This window comes from Equus caballus, chromosome 5, assembly GCF_041296265.1.
Source record: "Equus caballus isolate H_3958 breed thoroughbred chromosome 5, TB-T2T, whole genome shotgun sequence".
In the NCBI taxonomy this organism is placed as follows: domain Eukaryota; kingdom Metazoa; phylum Chordata; class Mammalia; order Perissodactyla; family Equidae; genus Equus; species Equus caballus.
The window spans coordinates 75,380,683-75,405,910 of record NC_091688.1 but is presented as its reverse complement, the minus strand read 5'-3'; the positions used below and the strand labels follow the sequence as shown (position 1 = coordinate 75,405,910).

Here is a 25,228-nt window from a genome sequence, read left to right as displayed (position 1 = left end):
TCAAATAAACACCTATTCATAGTTTTATGTTAAAGTAATAACACATGTGCATAATTATTTCTCATATATTGTTCTGTGTTTTTGGACTGGTGTAGCAGTGTCCCAGTTGACTCTAAAAAGTTGACCACCCCGCTGTAGACAGTGTGCATCTTGCCTGCTGACTTTGTCTCTTTGCCCATCCTCCTTCCTTCTTCCTCATCGCACATTTCAGTTTCACTAAGGACCGTGACTTTGAGATTATAAAAGTTTTAGATTAGTCTTGGAAAAGCTAATTCTTGTAATATAGCTCTGAATTTGTAATCCCTAAAATAATTTACATGGAGAGGTACTGAAAACCTTCAAATAAAAAGCTCATTTGTTATTTTTTTTTATTGCTTTATGTTAGTCCTATTTGGGGAGCAGCATAGTATAACCAGTAGGAAAAATGCTTCTGAAGCTCCATGCCTATCTAATGTTTTGGGGGCAGGTAGGGTTATTTCCTTTGGTGTAAAGTCATAATTCTATTTAATTGCAAGTGCTGGAATGACTCCATTTACCTAGTAACGTCTTTTAATTACATACAATTTTTGGAATGTATACTTTTGGTTTTGTTGCTAATGCTTGTTAACTCTGCTATACTTTTCCTATTATTAAATTGGTGGACTATACTTGGTGTTATGTTTCTAAATTCAGGAAGGTTCCCAAAAGTGTGTGTTTTAGCTCTAGGATCTTGGTTGACAAATATATTTTCAGGTCAAATGTGATAGATAAGATTTAGCATATGTTGTTATATTTGGCAAATATGCATCTGCTCACAGGCTTATATATTGTTATTTAGAATGTTAAGTAGACTTTTGAGATTTTTAAGGTTCTTCTATTAATGGATATAAAATGAGTTCCTATTAGGTATTTAGTTGCTATAAAATGCCTCAACTTCTGAAATTCACACTACTTTGATCATATTTCTACAGTAATTTGAGAAGGCTGTTAATAATGGCTATTTACAGACTTGATTCGTTTAACATGAGACAAGTGCTTGAAATCTGTTTTTGTAAGTGAACATTATTTACGTAAGTGAACATAAGTATACAATATGCTGTCTATTAAAAATATTGTAGTATGCTAATGACATAAGTTCTCATGAAGAAGCCAATCAGTTTAGCAGACTTGCTGTGTTTTGATATCAATTGTTATTTTATGCTGAGAAGCTGTTGAATGTTTCTTCGGTATTTTGATAAGAATGTTATCCCTGACATTGTGTTTTATGTTTATCATCCAGAGGGATGGAGTCCTGGCGTACGTTGGGAATTTTCGCCTGCTTGCAGAACTTTCCAGCCCTTTTGTGAATCAGCGGTAGGTTACTGTTATCATTAATTATTTTAAATTTGTGCTATTTATTTTTAGTTTGGGGAAAATTTTTTTTCTAAGATCCTAAAGCTACTATATAAAAATAAGGATATATGATATGGATTATTATAACCTTTGGACAAATGAGGAAACCAAGCCTTGGAAAGGTTAGAGAAACTTATCCAAGTGGTGGTCCTAGCTTTTGAACTCAGCTCTCTTTGCAAGATGATAAGGCTTTATTATACTTGAGTTCATCTTGGGTCCAGTTCATATTCCTGACATCAACTTCCTCCTTTTCCCAAATTCTGATAGTGACATTATCTGAGTCCCTCATTTAAAAAAATAATCTTTTTATTTTAGATTTACAGAAAAGTTTCAAAGGTAGCACAGAAACTCCCTTGTGCTCTTCACTTCATTTCCCTTGTTGTTAATATCTTATATTACCATGGAACATTTGTCAAGACTAAGAAACCAGCATTGATATATTACCATTAAGTGAACTCTAGACTATGTTGGATTTCATCAGTTTTTCCATTTGTGTCTTCTTTCTGTTTCAGGATTCAATCCAGAGTGCCACATTGCATTTAGTTGTATGTCTCCCTGTCCCCTCTGGTCTGTAACAGTTTCTTAGTCTTTCCTTGTTTTTCATGACCTTGACAGTGTTCAGGAGTACTGTCCAGTTGTCTGTAGGATGTCCCTCAGTCTAGCTTTGTCTGTTTTTCTCATGGCTACTTGGAGGTTATGGGTGTTTGGAAGGAATCCCTTTAAAGTGTAGTGCCCTTCTCATCACTTCCTTTCAGGAGGTACATGATATCTACGTGATATCATAGGGGATGTGAACTTGCATCACGTGGTTGAGGTGGTGTTTGCCAGGTTTCTCCACTGTGAAGATTTTCCTTCTTCTTACTCTATTCTTTGAAAGTAAGGTATGAAGTATAGCCCACTCTCAAGGGAGTGAGGGAGAGAGGAAATCAAGCTCTGCTTCCTGGAGGTAGTTTCTTGTTTTTGACAGTGGATTTATTTATCCTTTATTACCCTTATCTTGTCATTCAGCAAAGTCTGCTGACATTTTTTTGGTGTAACGTTTAGCTGTTCCTTTCATTCCATACCCGTGGTGCTAGTTTAGGCCCCCAGGATCTCCGTGGTGTGATTACTGCAATAGCCTCTGCCTGACTTCTCTAATTCCAGATTCCCCCTCTCTTCAGTCCTTTCCTCACAGTGCCACCAAGGTGATCTTTCTTATGTTTCACTTTCAGTGCCTTATTTTCTTAATAAAGACTACATCCTGTTAGACTCTTCTCCAGCTTTTGGAGTTCTCTGTGATGTGCTCCATACATCTCCAGCCTTATTTCTTAGTACCCTTTGGAGTCAGTTTTGTACCCTTACTCTCTTGTGCAGCTGTGGGTTGTTCTCACGTTTCTTCTTTTATTCATATCTTCCATTTCCCCTCCATCTTTGAAAACTTTACCTGCCTTTCAAGTGTTAGGTCAAACTTCCAAAGCCAGGGAAGGCTCCCATGAATACATGGAGCCTTCTGTGACCTGGTACAGGGAAAATGTCACATCAGAATCATGTGAGTTGGAGAACATACCCTGTATCAAGCCTTAGTGATAATCTCAAGGATACGGGTAATCACGCGTCACTGGCAGGGAGATGTTCAGGACTATCAACATAGCTCCCTAGGTCCTTTTTCCATTGGACATACTCAAATAAGGTGATCTATGAGGTCCTAAGAAGTATGTGTAGTTCACATCGCTGATGTAGAAGGAGCTCTCTTGATTATGAAACATCTCTATTTAATACTCAGATGGTTACATAACTTATGTAACATTCCCCGATGGGTCAGTCCCCATAAATCCGTACATTCCAAGTTCATTTACCATAAGCAATCCTAGACTGCTAAAGGTCTTCCGTTGAAGAAGACTCTCCTGCTACAGATACCATTGGTCTGTTTATCAGGAGATCTATCATTAGTCTGTTTACCAGGCAATTAGCCTGATTTTCTGTCTTTTTTTCCTTGCCAAGGGGGTGGAGATCCTTCCACCCCAATACAGGGGAGAATGGCTGCAGATCTGTTGCTTAACCTTTTCTTTCCCAAGTACTTCTATAGGGTGTTATTTTGTTTGCCAGTTTTTCATGTGTTGTAATCTTATTTTTTCAAGAAGATAATCTGTTCCTTGTGCTTAGCCATTTAGATGTTCTTGAGAAATAATTCTTCTGCAATCCTCCAAGACTCTGATAATGTGCAAGTATACAGGAAAGAGTGTCTTCTTTGAAGTTAAAAGATCTGGATTCAAATCCAAGCTTTCCCACTTACCATTGTGTATGAGTGGAAGATTATTTAACCTCTCCGAACCTCAGTTTTCTTATCTATAAAACAAAGATAATGATACCTACAGGCCTCACAGTGTATTGTGAAGATTCAATGAGATTGTATAGATAGAGCGCCTGGCATAGTGCTTGTCATTCATTATATGTTCAGTAAGTGCTAAATGTAGTGTATCTTCACTATGCCAAAACCCAGTAAACACTGGAAGTGCATAGCTTATATTTGATTTCTCCACTTTGTCATATCTTTTTGCTCTTTAGCTCATTAAAATCAGGCTTCCTCCTCTGTCATTTTGCTGGAACTCTTTCATTAGAGGCTTCCAGTTTCATTAGACTTCCAGTTTTAAAATCCAAAGAACTCTGTTTGTGCCTGTCTTAGTGTATCTCTCTGTGGACTTGATGCTGTTGATCAACTCCTTCTTCTAATGCCCAACTCCCTGTGCTTTCACAGCACTGCACTCACCTGATTCTTGTGTTTCTCCCCACCCCTTCTCCATCTTCTTCGTAAGAGACACTGCCATAAATACTGGTGTTCTCCAGGGCTCTCTTCTGGATCTTCCCTGTACTTCTCCCTGGGTGAGTTCTTCTACTTTTAAGGTTTCAGCTATTACCTATTTGCTCATCTTGGTGTAATGGACTATGCATAAGCTTTAGAATCCGATGAACTCAAGTTGCATTTCAGCCCTACCACTTACTTGCTATGACCTTGAACAAGTTTTTTTTTAACATCCCTATACTACAGTCACTTTCTCTATAAAAAGAACATATTTAATATTACCTACTTCTTTGTTTTATAGTCAAGAGTTTTCTCCTCCAGGTGGCACATCAAATTCAATATGTCTAAAATGGAATGCAACGTATTTCCTTCTGTATTCTCTTAGATTCTCTCGTTCAGCATGTGGCCCAGCCATTCTTTCGGTTACCTCTGCTGGACATGTGGGAATCATCTTTGACTGTTTCTCCCTCACTCATATTTGGTCCATTACCAGGTCCTAGCTACCACCTCCTAAATATTTCTTGCCTATGCCACCTCCTCTCCATTTCTGCTGCCAGTGCCCTGGTTCATCATCTCTTACCTAGACTGTACCGGCCTCTAACCCTGTATCGCACAATAGAGTAGCCACAAGTGATTATTTACATTTAATTTAATTAAAATTAAATAAAATCAAAAATTCAGTTCTTCAGTCTAACTTATAATATTTCAAGTACTTCCTAGCCCCGTGTGGCTAGTGGCTGCTGAATTGGGTAGTCTATCTATAGAACATTTTCATTATGGCAGAAATTTCTTTTGAATAGTGCTGTTCTGGACCAGAGGTCAGCAAACTACTGCTCGAGGGCCAAACCTGCTGCCTGTTTTTGTTAAATAAAGTTTGATTGGAGCACAGCCATTGTTATCTGTCTACCATGGCTGCTTTTGTACTACAATGGCGGAGTTGACTAGTCGAGACAGAGACTATATGGCTTCCAAAGCCTATCATTTCACGCTTACTATCTGGCTCTTTATGGAAGAGGTTTGCTGATCCCTGCTCTACGCCATCTCCCTGCCTCCAGTCCTGTTCCCCTTTCCCCTCCCTTCTGTATTATTATCTTCCATGGTAACCTCCCTAAAACACAACAATGAACATGCAGCTGAATGTTGAATCCTTTCAGTGGCTCCTGCTGCTTCCAGGATAAAATACGGACTCTTTAATGTGACACAGAAAACTCTCCACGTGGAGCTGTTTTGTCTCTTTCTGCCACATCTTCCCTCAAAAATCTCCTCTTACTCCAGCTTGCCCATCACTGGAAAGGCCTCCTGGCTCTTCTATCCATCAAGACTCAGCCCAAGGATCATTTCCATCACTAAACCCCATCTCTTTCTGGCTGGGTTGAGTGTCCCTGTGCTTCCATGATAGCGACATACAGTTATACCATTACGATGAATGTATTTTGTTGTAAAGTTCTTTCCCTTTTTTCTGTTTCTTCTTTATCTCTTCCTTTCATTAAGTCAAGGGCCAAATTTTGTTAAACTTTGCATGGTCTAGTGTTCACACATTGTCTGGCACACAGTAGCCATTTGATTGCTTTTTGAATGAATGATTCCCAAGAGATGATCAGTTAAGTTTTAGCAGCTTCTGTCTCTTGAATCTGATTCAGATTATGAGACTGAAAGCAGGAGAAACTTAACTTTGACACTTAGAGGAACTTCGATTTGTTTTTTGTTTGAGACTCTTTATGAAAAATCATGAGATTAGAGATAGTTGAGTTTATTCTTTAATTTTATAGGAAAAAGTTATACTATATCTTATGTAAAAGCTCTAAGTTTTTTTAAATTAAGAAAATGAGAAGTGGGGTTGGAATGCAAACAAGAAATGATGATATAATGGAGCAGCAAGAAGATTATAACAAAATTGAACACAGTTATTTAAGCACTGTTAGAGTTTTCCATAGTTGTTTTCTTTATAATTTGTGGTATTTTTAGGTTCTCTGTTTTAAACCCTTGTGTAATTTAAGAAGGCACATGGGATGCGTGTGGTGGGGTATGGAGTAAAAGAGAATTGAAATAGTGCTGAGGCACCTGCTCTTCCATTAAATTTCTGCTGCTGTTATGCTCATGCATCAGATTTCTTTTGTGAAAAATAATTTAATGGTGATAACTTCTGTCTTGCCTAAATGCCCTCACCTGTTAAGAGGACGTATTTATGAATTCCTGTTAAAATTAGTTACCTTATAAAAACTTTGTAACTAAGCTCCTTAACGTGATAACTCAGTGTATATTGCATACCTCCTCAGCACCTAAGTGGCCCAGGCCCTGCCTTCAGGGAGCTTCAAGTATAGCATCTGACATCATGTCTACGTTTGAGAAAATAAGACTTAAAATTATAAAATAACGAGTGAGTAAGGTAAGACATTCTGTGAGAAAGGGCAGGAAAGTAGGTGCTGGCATTTATTAATGGTGTAAAACAGTAGTTCTCAAACTTGTTGATTTCATAAATTATTGAGGACCTAAATGAACTTCTTTTTCTCTGTGTGTTACATCTGTCGACAATTACCAGATTGGAAATTAAAACTGAGACGTTAAAAAATATTTATTAGTTCATTTAATGTTGACAATAATATTTCATGTTAACGTAATGGTTTTTTGTGAAAAATAACTACATTGCCGAAATGAAAAAATTTTAGTGAGAACAATGCCGTTGTACATTTTTGATAATCTCTTTAATGTCTAGCATGATAGAATTCAGCTGGATTCTCACGTCTGCTTCTGTTTTCAGTCTGTTATGAAATGTTTTGGTTGAAATACATGAGAAAAATTTGGCCTCTCAGAGTTAATAATGTAGTACGAAAAGAGAGGAGTATTTTAGTAGCCTTTTCAAATGATTGTGGATATTCTTCTTTAATACTACACCAAGATATACCAAGAGATAGTTTCTTAAAGGTTAGTTAAATGTGGAATCTGAAACCATACCAATGAACTTTCCTACAGTCAACATTCAAGTCTGCTGGTCTCTCCTGTGCTTTGAATCTTTACCTAAGCATGATTTTGGATCATCATGCCTTAGTCATTTGGAAAATATTGGTTCACTGAGTTATGTAGGGATTCCAAATGTTGATGCATTTATTAGATAATATAAAAAACCCACATTAATTAGTATCACCATTGATCTTATTAGGAGAGTCTGTAAGTATTGGGAGGCTGTCAGACTTGCAGTGGCAGATACGGATTTTCCAAAATTCTGATTTTCATTTGAAAGTTCAAATTTTGTTATTGGCAGTGAATACTGTCAGTTGCTTTTCTTGATTTGACAAGCTCATTTTGTTCATTTTTGAGAAAATGCCTGCCATATGCCCAAGTCTAAATAACCATAGTTTGTCAGTCATTCTTTCAAGTAAAAATGGTGTTACATGGAAAAAGCAGATAGTTTAGCTCACAATTGAAATCATTTTCCAAGGGATTTTCCTCCAGACAACCATTGTCCTTTGCAGCAAAAGTGCTTTATGTGTATATCCATTTTATCACACAGATATTACAAAGATATGTACTCAAAGGTCATGATTTAATAAAATTAATCATTCTTACTACGTCTTCAAGGGCACTCTTCAGTGAAACTGGTTTTTTTTTTAGTTTTTAACTGTAAGTGTGGTGGTAAAGAGTACAATGGCAACTCTGCCATTTTGTGCCATTGCCATGGTTTGTGCTGAGACGCCAACAGTTTTATCTACCACTGCTTTGCACCGTCAGTATAGAAGTCAGCACAATGAAAAAAGCTGATAAGATTTTAGTGTTATTATGAAAATACTTTTCCCTTATACACCCCCTCAAGGCCTTAGAGGTCTGCAGACCACATTTGGAGACCTATTATTGATTGACATTTGTCATACAAGGCGTCACAGAGAAGGTGGGACATATTCTCAAAATTTTTAGGATTGTTTTTAGAAGTAGATTGGGAGAGGAGGCCCTCAATTTAAGGAGACAGGAATGAACATAAGTTTTTGAAAAGTGGAATAAACATGCTGTGTAAAAGGGAGACTGCATAGACTTGTAGGATCAAAGAGTATGTCCTAGGAGGAGGGTAGACAGACACAGAGGGTATTGAGTGCCAGAGAGAGCTGACTGAACTTGACCCGGTGGATGGTGAGAATGTATTATCATGAAGAAAGAGATTCTGAAAATAACAGTGAGTAATTCTAGTTTTTGGTATTTGTAGCATAGGTTGATTGTAAGACTGGAGGCAAAAGGTTGGGATAGGAGCTTAGCATATAGCTCTTAGTTGTATGAATGAATGGTGTCATTTCATTAGTTCAGAAAATAAATAGGGAGTCCAAATTAGGCTGTGGGGATAGAGAGAAGATGAAAAAACAGAGATTTTGAGAGAAGAAAATGTGAAATTGGCAATGGATAAGAAATTAGAGGTAGAGAAAAGGGACAAGTTTAAGATAAGTTCGACTTTGGACCCAGAGGAATGGGCCCAATAAAAGAGATGAGGAATTAGAAAGAGTAGGAAGAAAGGCGATGAGTTTGGTTTGGAATTGTTGGGTAAGAAGACAAACAGAGCATCCGAGTAAAAATGTACCAAGAGGTGGAGAGAGGAATTTTGGAGTGATCAAATAGAGGTGACACTGGAAGCCATGAGAAAAGATGATATTTAAAAGATAAAATTGAATGTCTGGTATTGGGGAATAAGAGAAGGAAGAGTAGAAACAATGAAGGAGTAGTTTAGAAGTAGATGGGGAACCAAAATAATATTGGAGTGGAAGCCAACTTTTCTAAAATTAAGTTCTTGGACTCCTAAATTTTCAGAGTTAACATTTATTAAATACAAATGTTTACATGCCTGAAAGAGTTACCTTTGCCACCAAGATATAACTAGGGTCAGCTCACAGCCCAGTCTCTGTGTAGAGTCCCAGAAACAGTACAGCATCCAAATCCTTATTGAAGTTTTTCCAAGGATGTCAACAAAGATCCAGTTTGTTACTCACAGCAGCACTTCTTAAAATTCTCTTCATTCCTCTTGAACTCACAATATCTCCTGGACCCTGCAGCTTTCCCAAGGCTCACTCAGATTTCTGACTGTCACCTCCCAACTCCTACAACTCACCAACCAGTACCATGTAGGGACTGATTCTTTGCTTCCATCCTGTTTTCTCACTTTTTTTCTTTCTTTCTCTGCCAGCAGGTAGCCCCCTCTCCTCTTTCCAAATGTGATTTAGACCAGATAACACCTTGTTTTTACACTGTTTGTAGTGAGTACCACACTGCACAATTTATTCCCAGGAAACTTACTTCAAAGGTTCAAGTTGCTTTAGAAGGGAGGGGGGAGGAAGAAGTGCTAAATGACCAAAGACAGATTTTTCTCTATGGGGTCAGGGTCGGGGTGGGGGGGAGATCACAAACTCATGTAATTTGCTTTCTTTTCCTTTATGCCTGTCTTAATAATAACTGTGGATGGTGGGTAAAAGATAGCATTTTCCTTCTCTCCTTCCTTCCCACATGCATGTCTTCCTTCCTACTGCTCCTTTCCCTCTCAGCTTCAATACATATTATCATAGACTGTTAGCCTTTATTTGTTGGAATGAACGAGTGTTCTATTTAGGTAAAAAGAGGTATATGCCAATGAAATTAGTAGTCCTTCTGACATGAGAGAAGAAGATAAGGATAATTATAGAAATATTACTTCACCTTGAATATAATATATGAGTTCTTTCCTTTGAAAGAGACTGACTTAAAGACCAGGCACTAGTCAAGTGAAAAATTGGCAGAAGATAGATATAGTGATTGCATAGTTAAGCCAAAGGAGAAGTTCTCTAAGTCTGGATTTGTAGATAATCACCTTTTCAGACAATCAAAAATTTGGAAAGTTGAGGATGTGCTTGGAGAAGCAGTCTGGGCTGGTAGTGTTGGACTTGTGGCATCAAAGAGAAAAGGCTAGAAAGGTAGAGTCAAAGGAGACCAGTTGGGTTATTGTAGTCATCTAGGTAAGAGATGCTGAGAACCAAAAATCATAATGGCAGCAGTGGAAATGGAATGAAACAGGGAAGGATAACAAAGAATTTTAGGAGATAAAATGGACAAGACTTGGTTACAGACTCTAGGTATAGTCTAGGATGACTCCAAGTTTCTGATTTGGATGACTAAGTCAATGGTGATGCCATTGATTAAGATTGGGAGGATCAGAAGAGAAACAGGTGGTAATGGGGAGTGGGAGGATAGGCAAGGAATAGAGTATTGGTTTTATGTGTGTTGAGTTTTAGGCATATTTGAGAATTTATGATTTGTCAGGTGAAGATGCCCAGCAATAAATTAGAAATATGGAACTCCAAGTAGAGCTTAAGAGAGGACTTGAAACCAGAGGTTTGTGTCAGGGTGTTGAGCCCCTGAGAATGGATGAAATGGCCTTCAGAGAGCATATAGGAGAAAATGGCCCTTGAGAAGCATGCAAATATTTAAGGGACAGGCAGAGGAAGTGGAGACTGAGAAGTGCAGTTAGGGAATCAGGAGGAAATAGCGTCATGGAAATCAAGAGAGGAGAGAGGGAATTGTGATGCTTGGCAGTGTTATGGTAGACCTTTGGTATGCTACTGGAAGGTCACCTGGGACGAAGGCTAAGAAAAATCCACTCTGTTGGTTAGGGGGAAGCTACTGATGACCAATTTCTTTTGTAGGGGAATGCAGTCATGTTGTACTGGGTTGTGAAGTATAGCAAAAATGTCTGTGAATACACTGTTGACTTCTCCTTAGAAAAATTTGATAGGGAAGACAACCAGAGAAGGAGAGCTTTTTGGATTTGGGAGAATCAGTCTATAGATGGGGAACTAGACGGAGAAAGGGAAAGGGGATAATTGATGGACTAAAGTCCCAGAAGGTAGCGTGAGATCCAGAGCATGGGTAGAGAAGCAATTAGCCTTGGAGAGGGCAAGAGAAACCTCTTTATCTGAGTATAAAGGGAAAGGGGCCTGACAAGAAGTTTTCAGACCTTGGGGTCAGAGTTTGAGGAATTCATGGTTGACAGACTCTAATATCTCAGCAGTAGAAGAGGCCAGTTCCTCTGATGGGATTGAGAAGGAGAAGTGAATGAGGAAGGGAAGTGACTTGAATAGCGAGACAGATTTGGAAGCAATTCTGTGGAGAATGTGGAGTTAAGTAAAAGGGACATCAAGCAAATTTGAGAATTCAGCTGAATTTCAGGTCTCTTTAAATTATATTTGTGCCATTTATCTTACTGTCAATATCGGTGAGTAGTAATAGCTATTTATTGAGCTCAGTATGGTGGAGTTCTTACTATGTGTCATAACAGTTGTAGGATGTAAGGCAGGTACAGTCATTATCCACATTTTGTAGAGATAAAATTGAGACATAGAAATCAATAACAGGGAGAGGTGAGACCACACAGCTGCTAAGTCGCTGAAGCAGGCTTTGAACTCAGGCACTCTGACTGCAGGGCGCAGCACTCACCTTCACTGTATAGGAAACTGCTTAAGGAAAGCTGGCTTGATGAGAGGTTGGAGATAGGCAGGGAGGGTGGGATAGGTGCAGTGGCAAGAGAACTGAGGTGCTCTTGTGTGTGTTCTGAAGTTCACTGAGTTAAGGTAGATAGGAAAGGAAGTAAATAAAAGTCTGGAGCCTGATGATGAGGGATTTGGGAGCTGAGAGGTCAAAGAAGAGGTTTAGGTGGAATTGGGTACAGTGAGATGTGGGATGCTAAGAGTTGTGATTAGAAAGGATTGGGTTATTAGAGGTTAGTATTTCTGAGTAATCCAAAGGCCACCATATAGTCAAAGAAATGAATGATTGAGGATAAGGGGAAGTCTTTGGAGTAGAGAAGGCTGGAAGACAGGAGATCTGGATGAGAACAAGGGATGTTGATTTTACTGCTTCAGTGACTTTTTCCTATTTGTGATATTATTTTATTAATTTGACCATTACTGCCTAAGTAGATTCTCTTTTAATTAGCTTGAATAATCTAGCCCATCTCTTTTCTTTTTTAAAAATTATTTATTTTTATTCTGTTAACATTGGTTTATAACATTATATAAATTTCAGGTGTACATCATTATACATTTCCATCTCTGTGTAGATTACCTCATGTTTACCACCCAAAGACTAATTACAATCCATCACCACACACATGTGCCTAACCCCTTTTGCCCTCCTCCCTTCCCCCTTCCCCTCTGGTAATCACCAATCCAATCTCTGTTTCTCTGTGTGTGTTTGTCGTTGTTTTTGTCTTCTGCTTATAAGTGAGATCATATGGTATTTGACTGTCTCCTTCTGACTTATTTCACTTAGCATAATGCCTCAAGGTCCATCCATGTTGTCACAAATGGCTAGATTTCATCATTTCTTATGGCTGAGTAGTATTCCATTGTGTATATATACCACATCTTCTTTATCCATTCGCCCCTTTTTGGGCACCTAGCTTGCTTCCAAGTCTTGGCTATTGTGAATAATGCTGTGATGAACATAGGGGCGCATGTATCTTTATGCATTCATGTTTTCATGTTCTTTGGATAAATACCCAGCAGGAGAATAGCTGGATCATATGGTAGATCTAGTCTTAATTTTTTGAGGAATCTCCATACTGTTTCCCATAGTGGCTGTACCAGTTTGCATTCTGACCATCAGTGTACGGGTTCCCTTCTCTACACATCCTCTTCAACACTTACTGTTTCCTGTCTTGTTAATTATAGCCATTCTGATGGGAGTGAGGTGATATCTCATTGAAGTTTTGATTTGCATTTCCCTGATAGTTAAGGATGTTGAACATTTTTTCCTGTGCCTGTTGACCATCTGTATATCTTCCTTGGAGAAATGTCTGTTCAGATCTTTTGCCCATTTTTAAAGTGGGTTGTTAGTTTTTTTGTTGTTGACATGTCTGATTTCTTTGTATGTTTTGAATGTTAACCCCTTATCAGATATATGGTTTGCAAATATCTTCTCCCAATTGTTAGGTTGTCATTTCATTTCGTTGATGATTTCCTTTGCTGTGCAGAAGCTTTTTAGTTTGATGTAGTCCCATTTGTTTATTTTTTCTGTTGTTTCCCTTGCCCAGTTAGACATGGTACTTGAAAATATGCTGGTAAGACCGACGTCAAAGAGTGTACTGCCTTTGTTTTCTTGCAGAAGTTTTATGGTTCCAGGTCTTACATTCAAGTCTTTAATCCATTTTGAGTGAATTTTTGTGTATGGTGTAAGATAATGGTCTACTTCCATTCTTCTGCATGTGGCTGCCCAGTTTTCCCAACATGCTTTATTGAAGAGACTTTCCTGTCTCCATTGTATGTTCTTGGCTCCTTTGTCAAAAATTAGCTCTCCATAGATGTGTGGGTTTATCTCTGTAGCCCTTCTCTTTCCCTCTACATGTACTTATAAATTGTAATACATTTCTTATCCTAAAAATTATTCCTATTTATCTTTTAATCTCTTAACATTTTAAGGTTTTTAACAGTTAATTTTTAGTTTCTGAGATTTAGCAGTTTCTAGCTTAGTCATGCCTAATTCAGTCAAGTTGAGTATTAAGATACATGGATATATTTTACTACATTTACAATTTAACCTCTAAAATAATGAGGTAAAATTAGGCAAGGTGGTTTTTTTTAGGGAGGAAAAAGTAAAATAGAGCAAATGCTCACTGAATTTTTTAAAAACAAACTTTTTATTTAACAATAATTTTAGACTTACAGAAAAGTTGCAAAGATGATACAGAGGGTTCCCATATACCCTACACCCAGTTTTTCCTGTTGTTAACATCTTGCATTAGTATGGTACATTTGTCACAATTAATGAAGAATTATTGACACATTATTATTAACTAAGTCCTACTATATTCAGATTAAGGTCCTTAGTTTTTACCTAATGTCCTTTTTCTATCCCAGGATCCTATCCAGGATACCACATGACATTTAATTGTCATATCTCGTTAGACTCTTCTTGGTTGTGACAGTTTCTCAGACTTTCATTGTTTTTGATGACCTTGTCAGTTTTGAGGAGTACTGCTCAGGTGTTTTGTAGAATATTTCTCAATTTGAATTTGTCTCGTGTTTTTCTCATGATTAGATGTGGGTTATGGGGTTTTTGAAAGAAGACCACAGACGTAAAGTGCCTTTCTCATTGCATTGTATCAGGACTACATGCTATAAACATGACTTATCACTGATGATGTTTACCTTGTTCACCTGGCTGAGGTTGAGTTGTCACATCCCTAAACTTTAAAGTTACTCTTTCCACCCCACCTGACTTCTATACTGAATTCTTTGGAAGGAAGTCACTATGCATAGCTCCCCCCACCTTGAGGAGTGAGGAGTTATGTGTTACCTCTCTGAGGGTATAATGTCTACAGAAATTATTTGCAATTATTCTGCACAAAATATTTATCTTTTTTCCCCTAATCATTCATTCATTCACTTATATGGATTCATGGATATTTATTTTATGCTTTGGATTTTAATCCAATATTATGTTATTTATTTTGTTCAAATTATCATAGGTTTTGCCATTGGAGGCTCTTTCAGTTGGCTTCTGTGTCCCTTTGACATAACCTTATCATTTTGCTTCTTGAGCACTTCCTTACTTTCTGGCACTAAAAAATACTCTAGATTCATATTATGTATTCTCTGTCCAAGCTCTAGAATCAGCCATTTGTCAAGGAGCCCTGGTTCTTTTTATTGGAGAATGGTATTAGAAACCAAGATCTGGGCCCTGGGTTTGCTCATTGCTAGTGGGGCATCATTATTTCTGTACCTAACCTGTGTATACACACTTATCTATAATTATTTCTATGCATGTCCACCTATGTATTTATATTAAGATAAACGTGAATTCATAGTGATGTTTCCAACTCTAATCCAGTATCATATGGATTAGTCTCGCCTCCTTCACTCACCTGTGTGTAACTTTCCACTCCAGCAATGAGAAACCTGGTCCCCACTTCACCATCAAACAAATTTACTTATTTGGTAAATTCCAATATACATGTCTAATGGTTTTAGAATGGTTAGCCTATCCCCCATGAGACACACCTTTACCAACTAGAGTACAGTGCTTATGGACAGTTTCTTTTGTCTTTAGTCTTACAGTCTCCATTCATTTTGAAAGTTACCTAGATCAGCCATTTTTACCTTACTCCATTCAATGAGGTTATGTCACGTATTTCTAATGCAGTTAGATTCTTTTGTCACAGTCTACATTATGTCCTGGCATCCCCCAACCTCCTAATTGATTTTTTAAAATTTGCGGTACACTCTTCCTACTGTCCAATAGGTTTTGACAAATGCATAACATCATGTATCCACCATTACGGTATCATACAGAATTGTTTCACCACCCTCAGATATCCCCTATGCTTCACCTCTTCTCCCTTCTTCTTCTCTTCCCGAATCTCTGGCCACCACTGATGTGTTTTCTGTCTTCATAGTTTTGCTTTTTTCAGAATGTCATATATGTGGAATCATACAGTAGGTAGCATTTTTGGACTTTTTTCATTGAGCAATATGCATTTAAGATTCATCCATGTTGTTACATGAATTGATAGTTTGTTCCTTTTTATTGCTGAATAGTATTCCATAGTATGTACGTAGATACGATGTGCATGTATACCAAAATTTGCGTATCCATTCACCTATTGAATAACATCATGGTTGCTTCCAGTTTTTGGTGGTTATAAATAAAGCTGCTATAAACATTTGCATGCAGGTTTTTGTGTGGATGTAAATTTTCAGATTTTTTGGGAAAATTCCTAGGAGTGTGATTGCTGGATTTTATGCTATGAATATGTTTAGCATTATAACTTCCATACTGTTTTCCAAAGTGGCTTTACCATTTTGCATTTTCACTAGCAACGAATGAGTGTTCCTCTTGCTCCACATGCTTTCCAGCAGTTGATATTGTCAGATTTATGGATTTTAGTGATTCTAATAAATATATAGTAGTATCTTGTTTTAATTTATGTTTTTCTAATGATAAATGATGTTGAACTTTTTTTCATATGCTTAATTTCCTTCTGTATGTCTTCTCTGATAAGATTTTTAAGGTCTTTTGCCCATGTTTTAATTGGGTTGTTTCCTTATTGTTTTGAGAGTTATTTATATATTTTAGATTCAAGTACTTTGTCATAGGTATATATTTTGTAAATATGTATTCCCAGTGTGTCGGTGTCTTTTCATTCTCTTTACAGTACCTTTCACAGAGCAAGTTTTGTTTGTTTGTTTTTTTAAAGATTTTATTTTTCCTTTTTCTCCCCAAAGCCCCCGGTACATAGTTGTGGGTCCTTCTAGTTGTGGCATATGGGATGCCGCCTCAGCATGGCCTGATGAGCAGTACCATGTCCTCGCCCAGGATTCGAACTGGTGAAACCCTGGGCCACCAAAGCAGAGCGCGCGAACTTAACCCCTCGGCCATGGGGCTGGCCCCTAGAGCAAGTTTTTAATTTTACTGCAGTCCAACTTATCAATATTTTCTTCTATGGATTGTACTTTTGGTGTTATATCTAAAATACTATCACCAAATCCAAGATCATACAGATTTTTTCCTGTTTTCTTCTACAAGTTTCATAGTTTTGCATTTTTCGTTGAAATCTGTGGTCCATTTTGAGTTCACTTTTGTGTAACATATGTACACTGTTGTCAAAAATCAGTTGAGTATATTTGTGTGGGTCTATTTCTGGGCTCTTTATTCTGTTCTTCTGTTTGTCCTTTCACCGGTGCCATGCTGTCTTGATTCTTGTAGCTTTATGGTAGGTCCAAAAGTGTGAGTCTGCCATCTTTGTTCTTTTTCAGTATAGTGTTGGCTGCTCTAGGCCCTTTGCCTCTCCATATAAATCTTAGGGGGATGGTCACTGAATTTTAAAAACTAAAATTAAAATGTTTAATCCTCAGAGATGCAGAGTAAATGTGATATTTCTTTGCTTTTTTTCCAGGTGGTTCTTTGAAGCTTTGGAGTATCCTAAATTTTCCAAGGCTAATGTCATCAATGGAATACTCATGACGGTGGTGTTCTTCATTGTGCGGATTGCCCCGATCCCTCCTTTTTATAGCTACATTTATTCTGTGTTTGGAACAGAAGCCTACGTAAGGCTTGGACTTTTACGGCAAAGTGCCTGGATCTGTACTTGTGTTGTTTTGGATGTGATGAATGTCATGTGGATGATCAAAATCTCAAGGGGGTGCATCAAAGTCGTCTCTCTCATCAGACAAGAGAAAGCCAAAAGTAGTCTTCAGAATGGAAAACTTGACTAAAAGTGGGCTATTGATAAGCATACTTCACTACTACCCACATTATATCTACTGATAGGATGAATTCTTGGCATGTTCTTATGCTTCTTTATTAATTATACTTGTTATCCAGGGTTCCAGTGTCTTTTTTTTAAACTTTGGAACAGAGAAACTAAAATTTTTAGTTTTTATCCCAAGATTTGTTTTCTGATTTTCATCTGCATTATAAGCATGGATAAAATCTTAAAGGTTTAAATAAAAACTTATAGTGGTGAATCTTTTCAGAAATCTGTTAACCTGCATTGGTATTCTCTGTGAAAAGATGCTTATGCTAACTTGGTACACTTTGTTTTATGTGACCAATTTTGCTGAAAGATTGGGAACTGCTTTTAAATCTGTAAATAGCTCTCAACATTTTGCTGTACTGCACTCATTTCTTACTATGGCTGTCAATACCTGTTTAGGGTTTAATTTCTAAATTGTTGGAATGTTCTTTTTCTTAGGATATTAGAATGATGTAGTTTTCATTTAGCTATACTGTCATCTATTGGATGAAGTATTTTATTTGCTTTGGGAATATTTAATTCAGTCATAGAAAATACTTCCTGAATTTTTACATTTTTCAGACATCACTTTATTATTTATATTTTTAGCACTTTATCAGATTATTGCTTTTTTATTTTATGCAAAGCTTAAGACAGATTTTATAGAGCTCCTTAAGAGATGAATTTCTCCTTCTAAAGATGCATGTTATAGATGACTATTTAGGCTAATAAGAGGAATCATTAAGAAAAAAGCTTTAACACTGCTGTCTCTATCTGCTTCCCTTATGCTTTTTCCAAGTATATTATTTCTATTTGCAAAACTTCCCCTAAGTTCAGAACCCAACATCATCAGTACCAGTGTCTTCTGCAGTGTGTATGTATCATGCTCATAAGGTAGGCCTCTTCTTGATGAGACCAAAACTACAAAAAACACCAGTCAGCGTTCATATTTTACTCACAGTTTATACCCATGCTTGCTTAGTCAGCACTTTGAGTGCTTTGAATTTCTGTCTTTCCTAAAGGACAGGAAAAAAATAGATGATTTAATCCAAGTATTCTGATGATCAGGATTATTGTCTTATATGACGATACATGACTGGTGACTCTGGTTTCCTGTTTGTTTTTGTGTGTGAGTATATCCTTGCTTCTGCTTTCGTTCTTGCAACCCCAATATAGAATTATATAGTTAGCTATTGGAGCCTTTATTTCTTTTTCTCAAGTGCTTGACTTTATGATTCTTCTTACCTAAGAAAAAAAGAAAGTTATTTTAACCAGTGGTGAATACTTGAATTTAGTTGAACCCAAACGAAAAGATCTAATCCATTCAGTTTCTCAGTTTGAAGGAGAATGTTTGACTCTTTTTCATTGTTTGTGTTATGATGATGAAGGGAGGCTAGCGGGATATAGCAAGACTTTTGGTTTTATTTGATTTGATTTGGCTGTCCAATGCAGATAGAGATAGAGCCTGATAAATTTTAGAACGTTTAAGGAAGGTAATTGAAATCTCAGTCAATAAGTAAATGATAAAATGAGGCTCATTGGCTTATACTTGGTACACTTATTTTTGAAGGACTTAAAGTAATGTAAAATATAGGTGTTTGTTTTTAAAGCTACCAATATTGCATTGATGATTTGTTACATAATTTAGTGCCTGCCAGATCATAGGCACTTAAGTATGTATTGGTTGTATAGAGGGGGTAGGAAAGCATGTGGTTTTATCTTGTTCTCTTCTTGCTCTTTTGCAAGAAAACTGGCTTTTTAAAAGAAAAGCATTTATATTAGAAAACTATTTTGGAAATTCATTCCTTTCAAAAGAAACAAAGCATAAAATAAATATTTTTGACTCTGAATATTTCTATAGTTTCTGAACAGAGACTTTAAACCTAACATCAAAATAATGACATTATAAAGCTATAATATTAGTGAGTTTCCATATAGCAGTTTCAGTTTTTCTAGTTGCTATTTCATGCTTAAAGTTTAATTTTTACTTTCATTGACAGCACCTTTCGTTAGTATTGCTGCTCATTAAATAAGTGCATTAAAAATATCAATGTTTTGAACTCAAGTTTGCTATTCCCTTGGTCAGCAATTCTCATTTTATGCTGGCTGTGTGACAGCTAATTCAGCATCCAGATTCAATATCCAAAGGTAGATTCTACATATTTCCGCATACAACAGACATGAAATGGAAAAGAGACCACAAACTGCCAACCTACTTCAAGTCAGATCTTTACAGGAGCTATACTTTGCTGTTCTGTCATTGTGTCCACCTACCTAAGAAACAAGTAAAGAGAGAACATATCATTTACTAAACGATGAATTTTTCATTTAATAAATGATAAACTTTTGCGAGACATTTTACATAGTATTTTGACTACGTGGATTAATTTAATGATTCTATTAGGCACTCCGATGTTTAACAACTGTTAAAGTATTTATGGAAAATAAAAGCAAATTGGTACAAATTTTTAAGCAGCTCTATTTTTATAGAAAAAGATTAGTGACAACCTGTAACTGTAAAGATGTTCTTTGAATGTGTAGTAGATTAGAAAATAAAAATTATTAAAAAATTTTGAAAATGAATGAAAATCAACTAGTATGCAAGAACATAGATTCTGCATTAGATATTTTATTTGGAAGAATTTAAAAATTATGAGCTTGAATTTATAGAGTTTGCATTCTTGTGTCTAAAATCTTTTTAATATGTATTATTTGCATTTGTTTAAACCTCAACATGGAGTTATGTATGAGTGCAAAGAAATTAACTCCTGCTTTGTGTCTTGATACATTATAGTAAATTGAAATGTAATTTTGATTCCAACTGTTTGATTTTGTTATTTCAGGGATTAGCCCTATATTAAGAGAAATAATGTCTTTACCATTCCTAAGGGTACCATTCCTAAGGGACTCATATACTGTGGATGACCCAGTACTGTTATAAAGGCCTAGTTTTAAAAACCGCCTAGTTTACAGGTATTTGAATCAAATTCTTTTCTAAATTTTAGTAATCTATTTGACTCAAATCAAATTTTTGCTAAAGTACCAATTTTTAAATTGTACACTTTCTCTGAGGTGCATTGGGCATTTGGAAAATGTTTCTTCACTGGTGTGAGCAGCCAGCTTTACTGTTAGTTACACCATTTGTTACCATGTGTTCAGAAACATTCTTCTCACGGAGAAATGTAGGGGAAAGTATGCTGTAATACTCAAGTTTGTTCTGTTTCATTTTTAAAGGAAATAAACATGTTCCAAAAGACATTATTAAAATAAATATTTGAACAAATTTCAGTTTCTAGGTTACTCTTAGCTCCAAATATGTAAGTATACATTTGAATTGGCTTTAAGTGGTTTAATCTATTGGATGAAATTGAAAAGTCCACGTAATTGTTGACATTATCACTTATACTTAGTAGAAGACTATATATTTATGTGTTTTGGATTCCATAAGAAGCAAACTTGTGTAATTTCGTCAGAAATGTGGCACAGTTTCTCAGCGGGTGCGAACTGGCACAGCAGTGAGACCGCCTCCTGTGTCTCACTGTGTTGAGAGGCCCTGCGTGCACACACACCTTCCCAGCCTTAACCACAGCTGGTTGACGACAGACGCACTAAACCTACTGAAAGTGAGTTCTGACCTTAAACACACGTGACACGTATGAATAGCCAGCAGGACGTGGAGTTGGAGGAGACATCATGACTGATGTTCCCTAAAAGCTGTGATGCTCCTCCCTCAATCTAGAAGTTTTCTCTCTGAATCCTTCCAGCCCTTCCATCTCTTCCTCCTTAGGACTTCATCAGCACCTCCCCCCTTGTATTGACACCTTTCTATGTCAACTTTTGAGGCCTCCCCATACCTGCCAGCTTCCCCGTCTATTGTGGCAAGTTTAAAAGTTTACAAGTATGTTCTTTCATTGAAAAAAACCATTGCGGTAAGTTTAAGTAGTGATCGGGCAAACCATGATTTACTAAGAGGCTATAGGAAGCCATTTAGCATTTAACAAGAGTGGTTTACAACATGAAGCAAAGCTAATAATGTTATGGTTTTATTGAGAAACATCTGTGGTCTCTTTCTTAAACTGGTTTAGCAATAAGAGCTTTAAAACATATTTCAGCTGGGGGTTCATTGTAGGCATTAAGTTATCTAAATGTTCTTCCTTAGCCCCCATGACAGGAGGAAGAGGACCTGAGGTAGCTCTGTGTTGTGAGGCGGGGGTGGTGGTCTGAGGCAGCCTTGTTGAGTCCTGCTCTTTAATGGAGCAAGCTTAGTTTTGCTCATGTTTCTTCTGAAACAAACTTACCAGCAAATGGATTAGTCAAGGTGTTTTCCAAAGTACAACATCCAAGGACTTGAGCCCTATCCCTTTCTAGCCCAGAGCTCAAACTGCCTCGACTAGCTTTTTTTTTTTTTTTTCATCCTGCTTTGATGATAGGTCATTCTTTTTCGGAAGATATTTTGGATAGCAGCGAAGGACTGAAGGCAGCTGCAAAAGATTGGTTTGTTCGCATCGAAATGTTTACACTGATTCCCCCTGAACAGTAGACTGTTTTGATATTAGGCCCTATATTTAAGACCAAAAACAATGAGAAATATTTCTAAATCTCAAAGATATAAGTACAATACCTCTGGCTGGAAACTCGTTAATCGTCATCTATAATTTTTTTCTTTATATCTTTATGTAATTCTTTCTGTAAATGTGCATTAAGGTATTTGCTACTTCTTGGTTAATGAAGCCTAAAAATATAACTATCAATAAAATATGCTATATATTTTTCTGTTTCTTGCTTGGTTTGCTTCTACTATGATTATGTCTACTTTTTACTTAAGGAATTTTGGCATAGATAATACTCACTTGTAACTAGGATGAGTTATGAGATTTTTTTGGTAATTAGAATTTGTAACAGTATTAACTTTTGGACATAGATTTAATTTGAAAAAGTTACTTGAAAACTTCAGTAAATGTGAGTAGCTATAGTGATATATATACAATTTTTTTCTGAGAATATATAACAATATTGTCATAAAGATTTTGGAAGTCTTTCAAAATACATTTAACATTTTGAGAACACACCTTCTAAAGTTTATTTCCATAAGGCTGAAGAACTTCTATTTACAAAATGTTAGACTTGGTAACTTTCAAATCAGTGTTACTCAGATTTATCAGCAATTAGAATAGCAATTTCATATTCTTCATTTTGGTTTTTGGTTGTGCTTTATTTGAGGGGCTTAATAAATGTCTTTAGGTACTTCCCTTAAAATTTTGAAATGTTGGTATACTTTATTTGTGTGAGATTTTAAAGTATATGCAAGTTCTAAGCAATAATCTGCGTGTTATACAAGGTTGGCATTTGTCATGACAATTTTATTTAATGTTAATTTTAAGAATGTGTATAAAATCAATATCCTATATACATAAATCACCCCTTCCTCCACAATGGAAACCTTGGTATTTTCTTGTGTTAGGACACTACTATAATGTGGTGCAAAGCTTTGTATTTTGTGAAAAAATTTAATAAAATCACGATGACTTAGTGCAAAAGTTCGAGTCTGTAAGATGTACACTTTAATAGTAATTAATGAATAGATTGATGATAACAATTCCTTTCCTCAAATCAAACCATCTCTCCTGGCACCTGAATCCTAAAGTTAATATTTATTCTTCAAGGTGCTTGTTTACCCCCTTCCCCCTTTTTTCCCCTCCTTCTCTTCTCGAGGTCCCAGCCTGGTAGCAAATCAGAAGGCATAGCCAACATTTTAGTCATGCTCATTAGTGGCAGGAATGGTGCTATCCAATCAATGGGCTCTTTCAGACTGAGTAGGACTTTGGCAGTTGTGAGTTTAGTCTCCTTCCCTTTGTTCCTTAGGCCTCTCATGTGGTCTCTAGTGTTTTTTGCCCAATGTCTCGGCTGGAATTCCTACCTTCTCAAATTGCCTGTGGTCTTAATGTTGCATCTTGGTCCAAGAATATCCAGTAGATCAGGAAGCGGAGCACTAACTGAATAGAATACTGAAGTGGTTTGGCCTTTGGAGAATATCGTGAGTCATGCTTAAGAACATGCCTAAAATATGTGTCAAGACTGGCAAAAGAACAGCTGAATTTCAGAATTAAAATAGCAGTCACAGCTGTCAGTGGAGATCAGCCATAGGTAAAATTACAAGAATTCAGCACCCCTCAAAGCAAGTGTAAGTGGGTGCTCTCTCCCATACCTCAGGCATCTCAAAGACATCACTCTTTAATCTCCTAGTCTCTAGTCTTTCTCAAAGTCTACTTACTGCTTTCCCTTCCTTTTGGTGGGCCTTGAACCAGCACATAATAAGTGATATGGCCAATTTGAAACTTGTCCCCGTGCTAGTGACTGATCACCTGACAGGTGTTCCTGGATGTTGCCCCTAAATTGGACTCTTCATCTAAGGCCCGTGCACACCCCACCTGCTCTAGTAGCTTAGTGTCTATGGCACAGTGCTCCTAGGTCCTCCCCACCCCAGCCAAATAGCCCCTTCCTCTTTACATCTACCTCCAGCTAAATGCTACTGCCACATCTAGTCTTGTCATTTTACCAAATCATTGAATTTTATCAGTCCAGAAATTATCTGAGGAGAACTCTCAAAGAAGGGGACTTGTAGGCAGAAATGAAAGGTAATGTAGATGGTGGGCTGCGTTTCTATCAATGATAAAGTTCAAAGACAGATGGAAATTGGGAGAGAATGACACAGAAAAGGAGAAAGGACTTCAGAGAATAGGAAAAATAGAGTAAGAAAATGCTATGTACATGTACATTGCATTTTGGGTGACATGAACTTATCAAGAATAATGAATATAGTGAAATTCCTACACATGGTATAAGAATTTTTGTCTTTTCTTTATTAAAATGCAATATATATATTCTTCATTATGTGTGTGTATATGTATGTGTTATGTGTAGGTATGTTGTGTGTGTGTATTGTCTTGTGTTGCTTAATGAAGGGGATATGGTCTGAGAAATGCATCATTATCTGATTTTGTCATTGTGTGAACATCCATAGAGTGTACTTACACAAACCTAGATGGTATAGCCTACTACACACCTAGGCTATATAGTATTAATCTTATGAGACCACCGTAGTATGTGTGGTCTGTTGTTGACGAAAACGTCATTATGCGGCACGTGACTGCATATATACAAGAGAGCATATCTTAGCAGTGTTTTGCCCACAGCCAACAATCAGATGCCTCCATGCAGAGGCAGGAATGAGGAGGCAGCCTTAGTGGAGAAGTGGTCCTAGTGGGCTGCCTGAGTCTGCGGGAAACCCCAAGTCCTGATCTATTATAATTACCAAAAATCAAACTGTGCCCAACAATTAAGCTTCCTGGAATGATTTGTGTTGTCAGGCAGGCTCATCATGAGAGGTTTTAGAAGATGAAATGAGCAGTTTTTAACATATACTGTGTTGTGGATAGAAAAGTTGTATGGATGGATGCAGCACAAGAGGGTAAGATTTGTTTGAATTGTAAATTGGAGAAGAGCAATTTGGAAAGAGTGAGGTGCCTGAGAGGCTAAGGTAGCCGTGAAGAAGTATCTTCATCTCTGTGAATCTTCATTTTGTTAGCTGTAAAATAATGTTTGAAGTATCTCCGACCTTCCTTCCAACTCTCACATCCTATTAGCGAGAGCTTTAATTTGAAACAAGTTAGGAAGGACCAATGTAAGCTTTAAGACTTAGTAATGTGATTAAAATGACATTTGAGAAAGATTCTCAATGTCAGATGAGTGGGAGTACAGGAATAGGTTAGTGATGGAGAAACTGGCCAAACAACTGCAACTGATGTGTGGCCTGAGACAAGGAAGAAAGATAAAAGGACCAGATC

At 37.0% G+C, this 25,228-nt stretch overlaps 1 protein-coding gene across 13 annotated transcripts in view; it reads left to right on the top strand.

Moving 5' to 3' along the window:
- TLCD4 (TLC domain containing 4) overlaps positions 1-22,921 on the top strand; it is a 101,969-nt gene extending 79,048 nt beyond the window's left edge. For all 13 annotated transcript variants that reach the window (XM_070268689.1, XM_070268687.1, XM_070268690.1 and 10 more), the window contains 2 exons: positions 1,259-1,332; positions 17,046-22,921. In XM_070268689.1, the coding sequence (XP_070124790.1) occupies positions 1,259-1,332; positions 17,046-17,364 (393 nt within the window). In that variant the 3' untranslated portion in view covers positions 17,365-22,921. The remainder of the gene's footprint in view (positions 1-1,258; positions 1,333-17,045) is intronic.
- Positions 22,922-25,228: the final 2,307 nt, after the last annotated feature.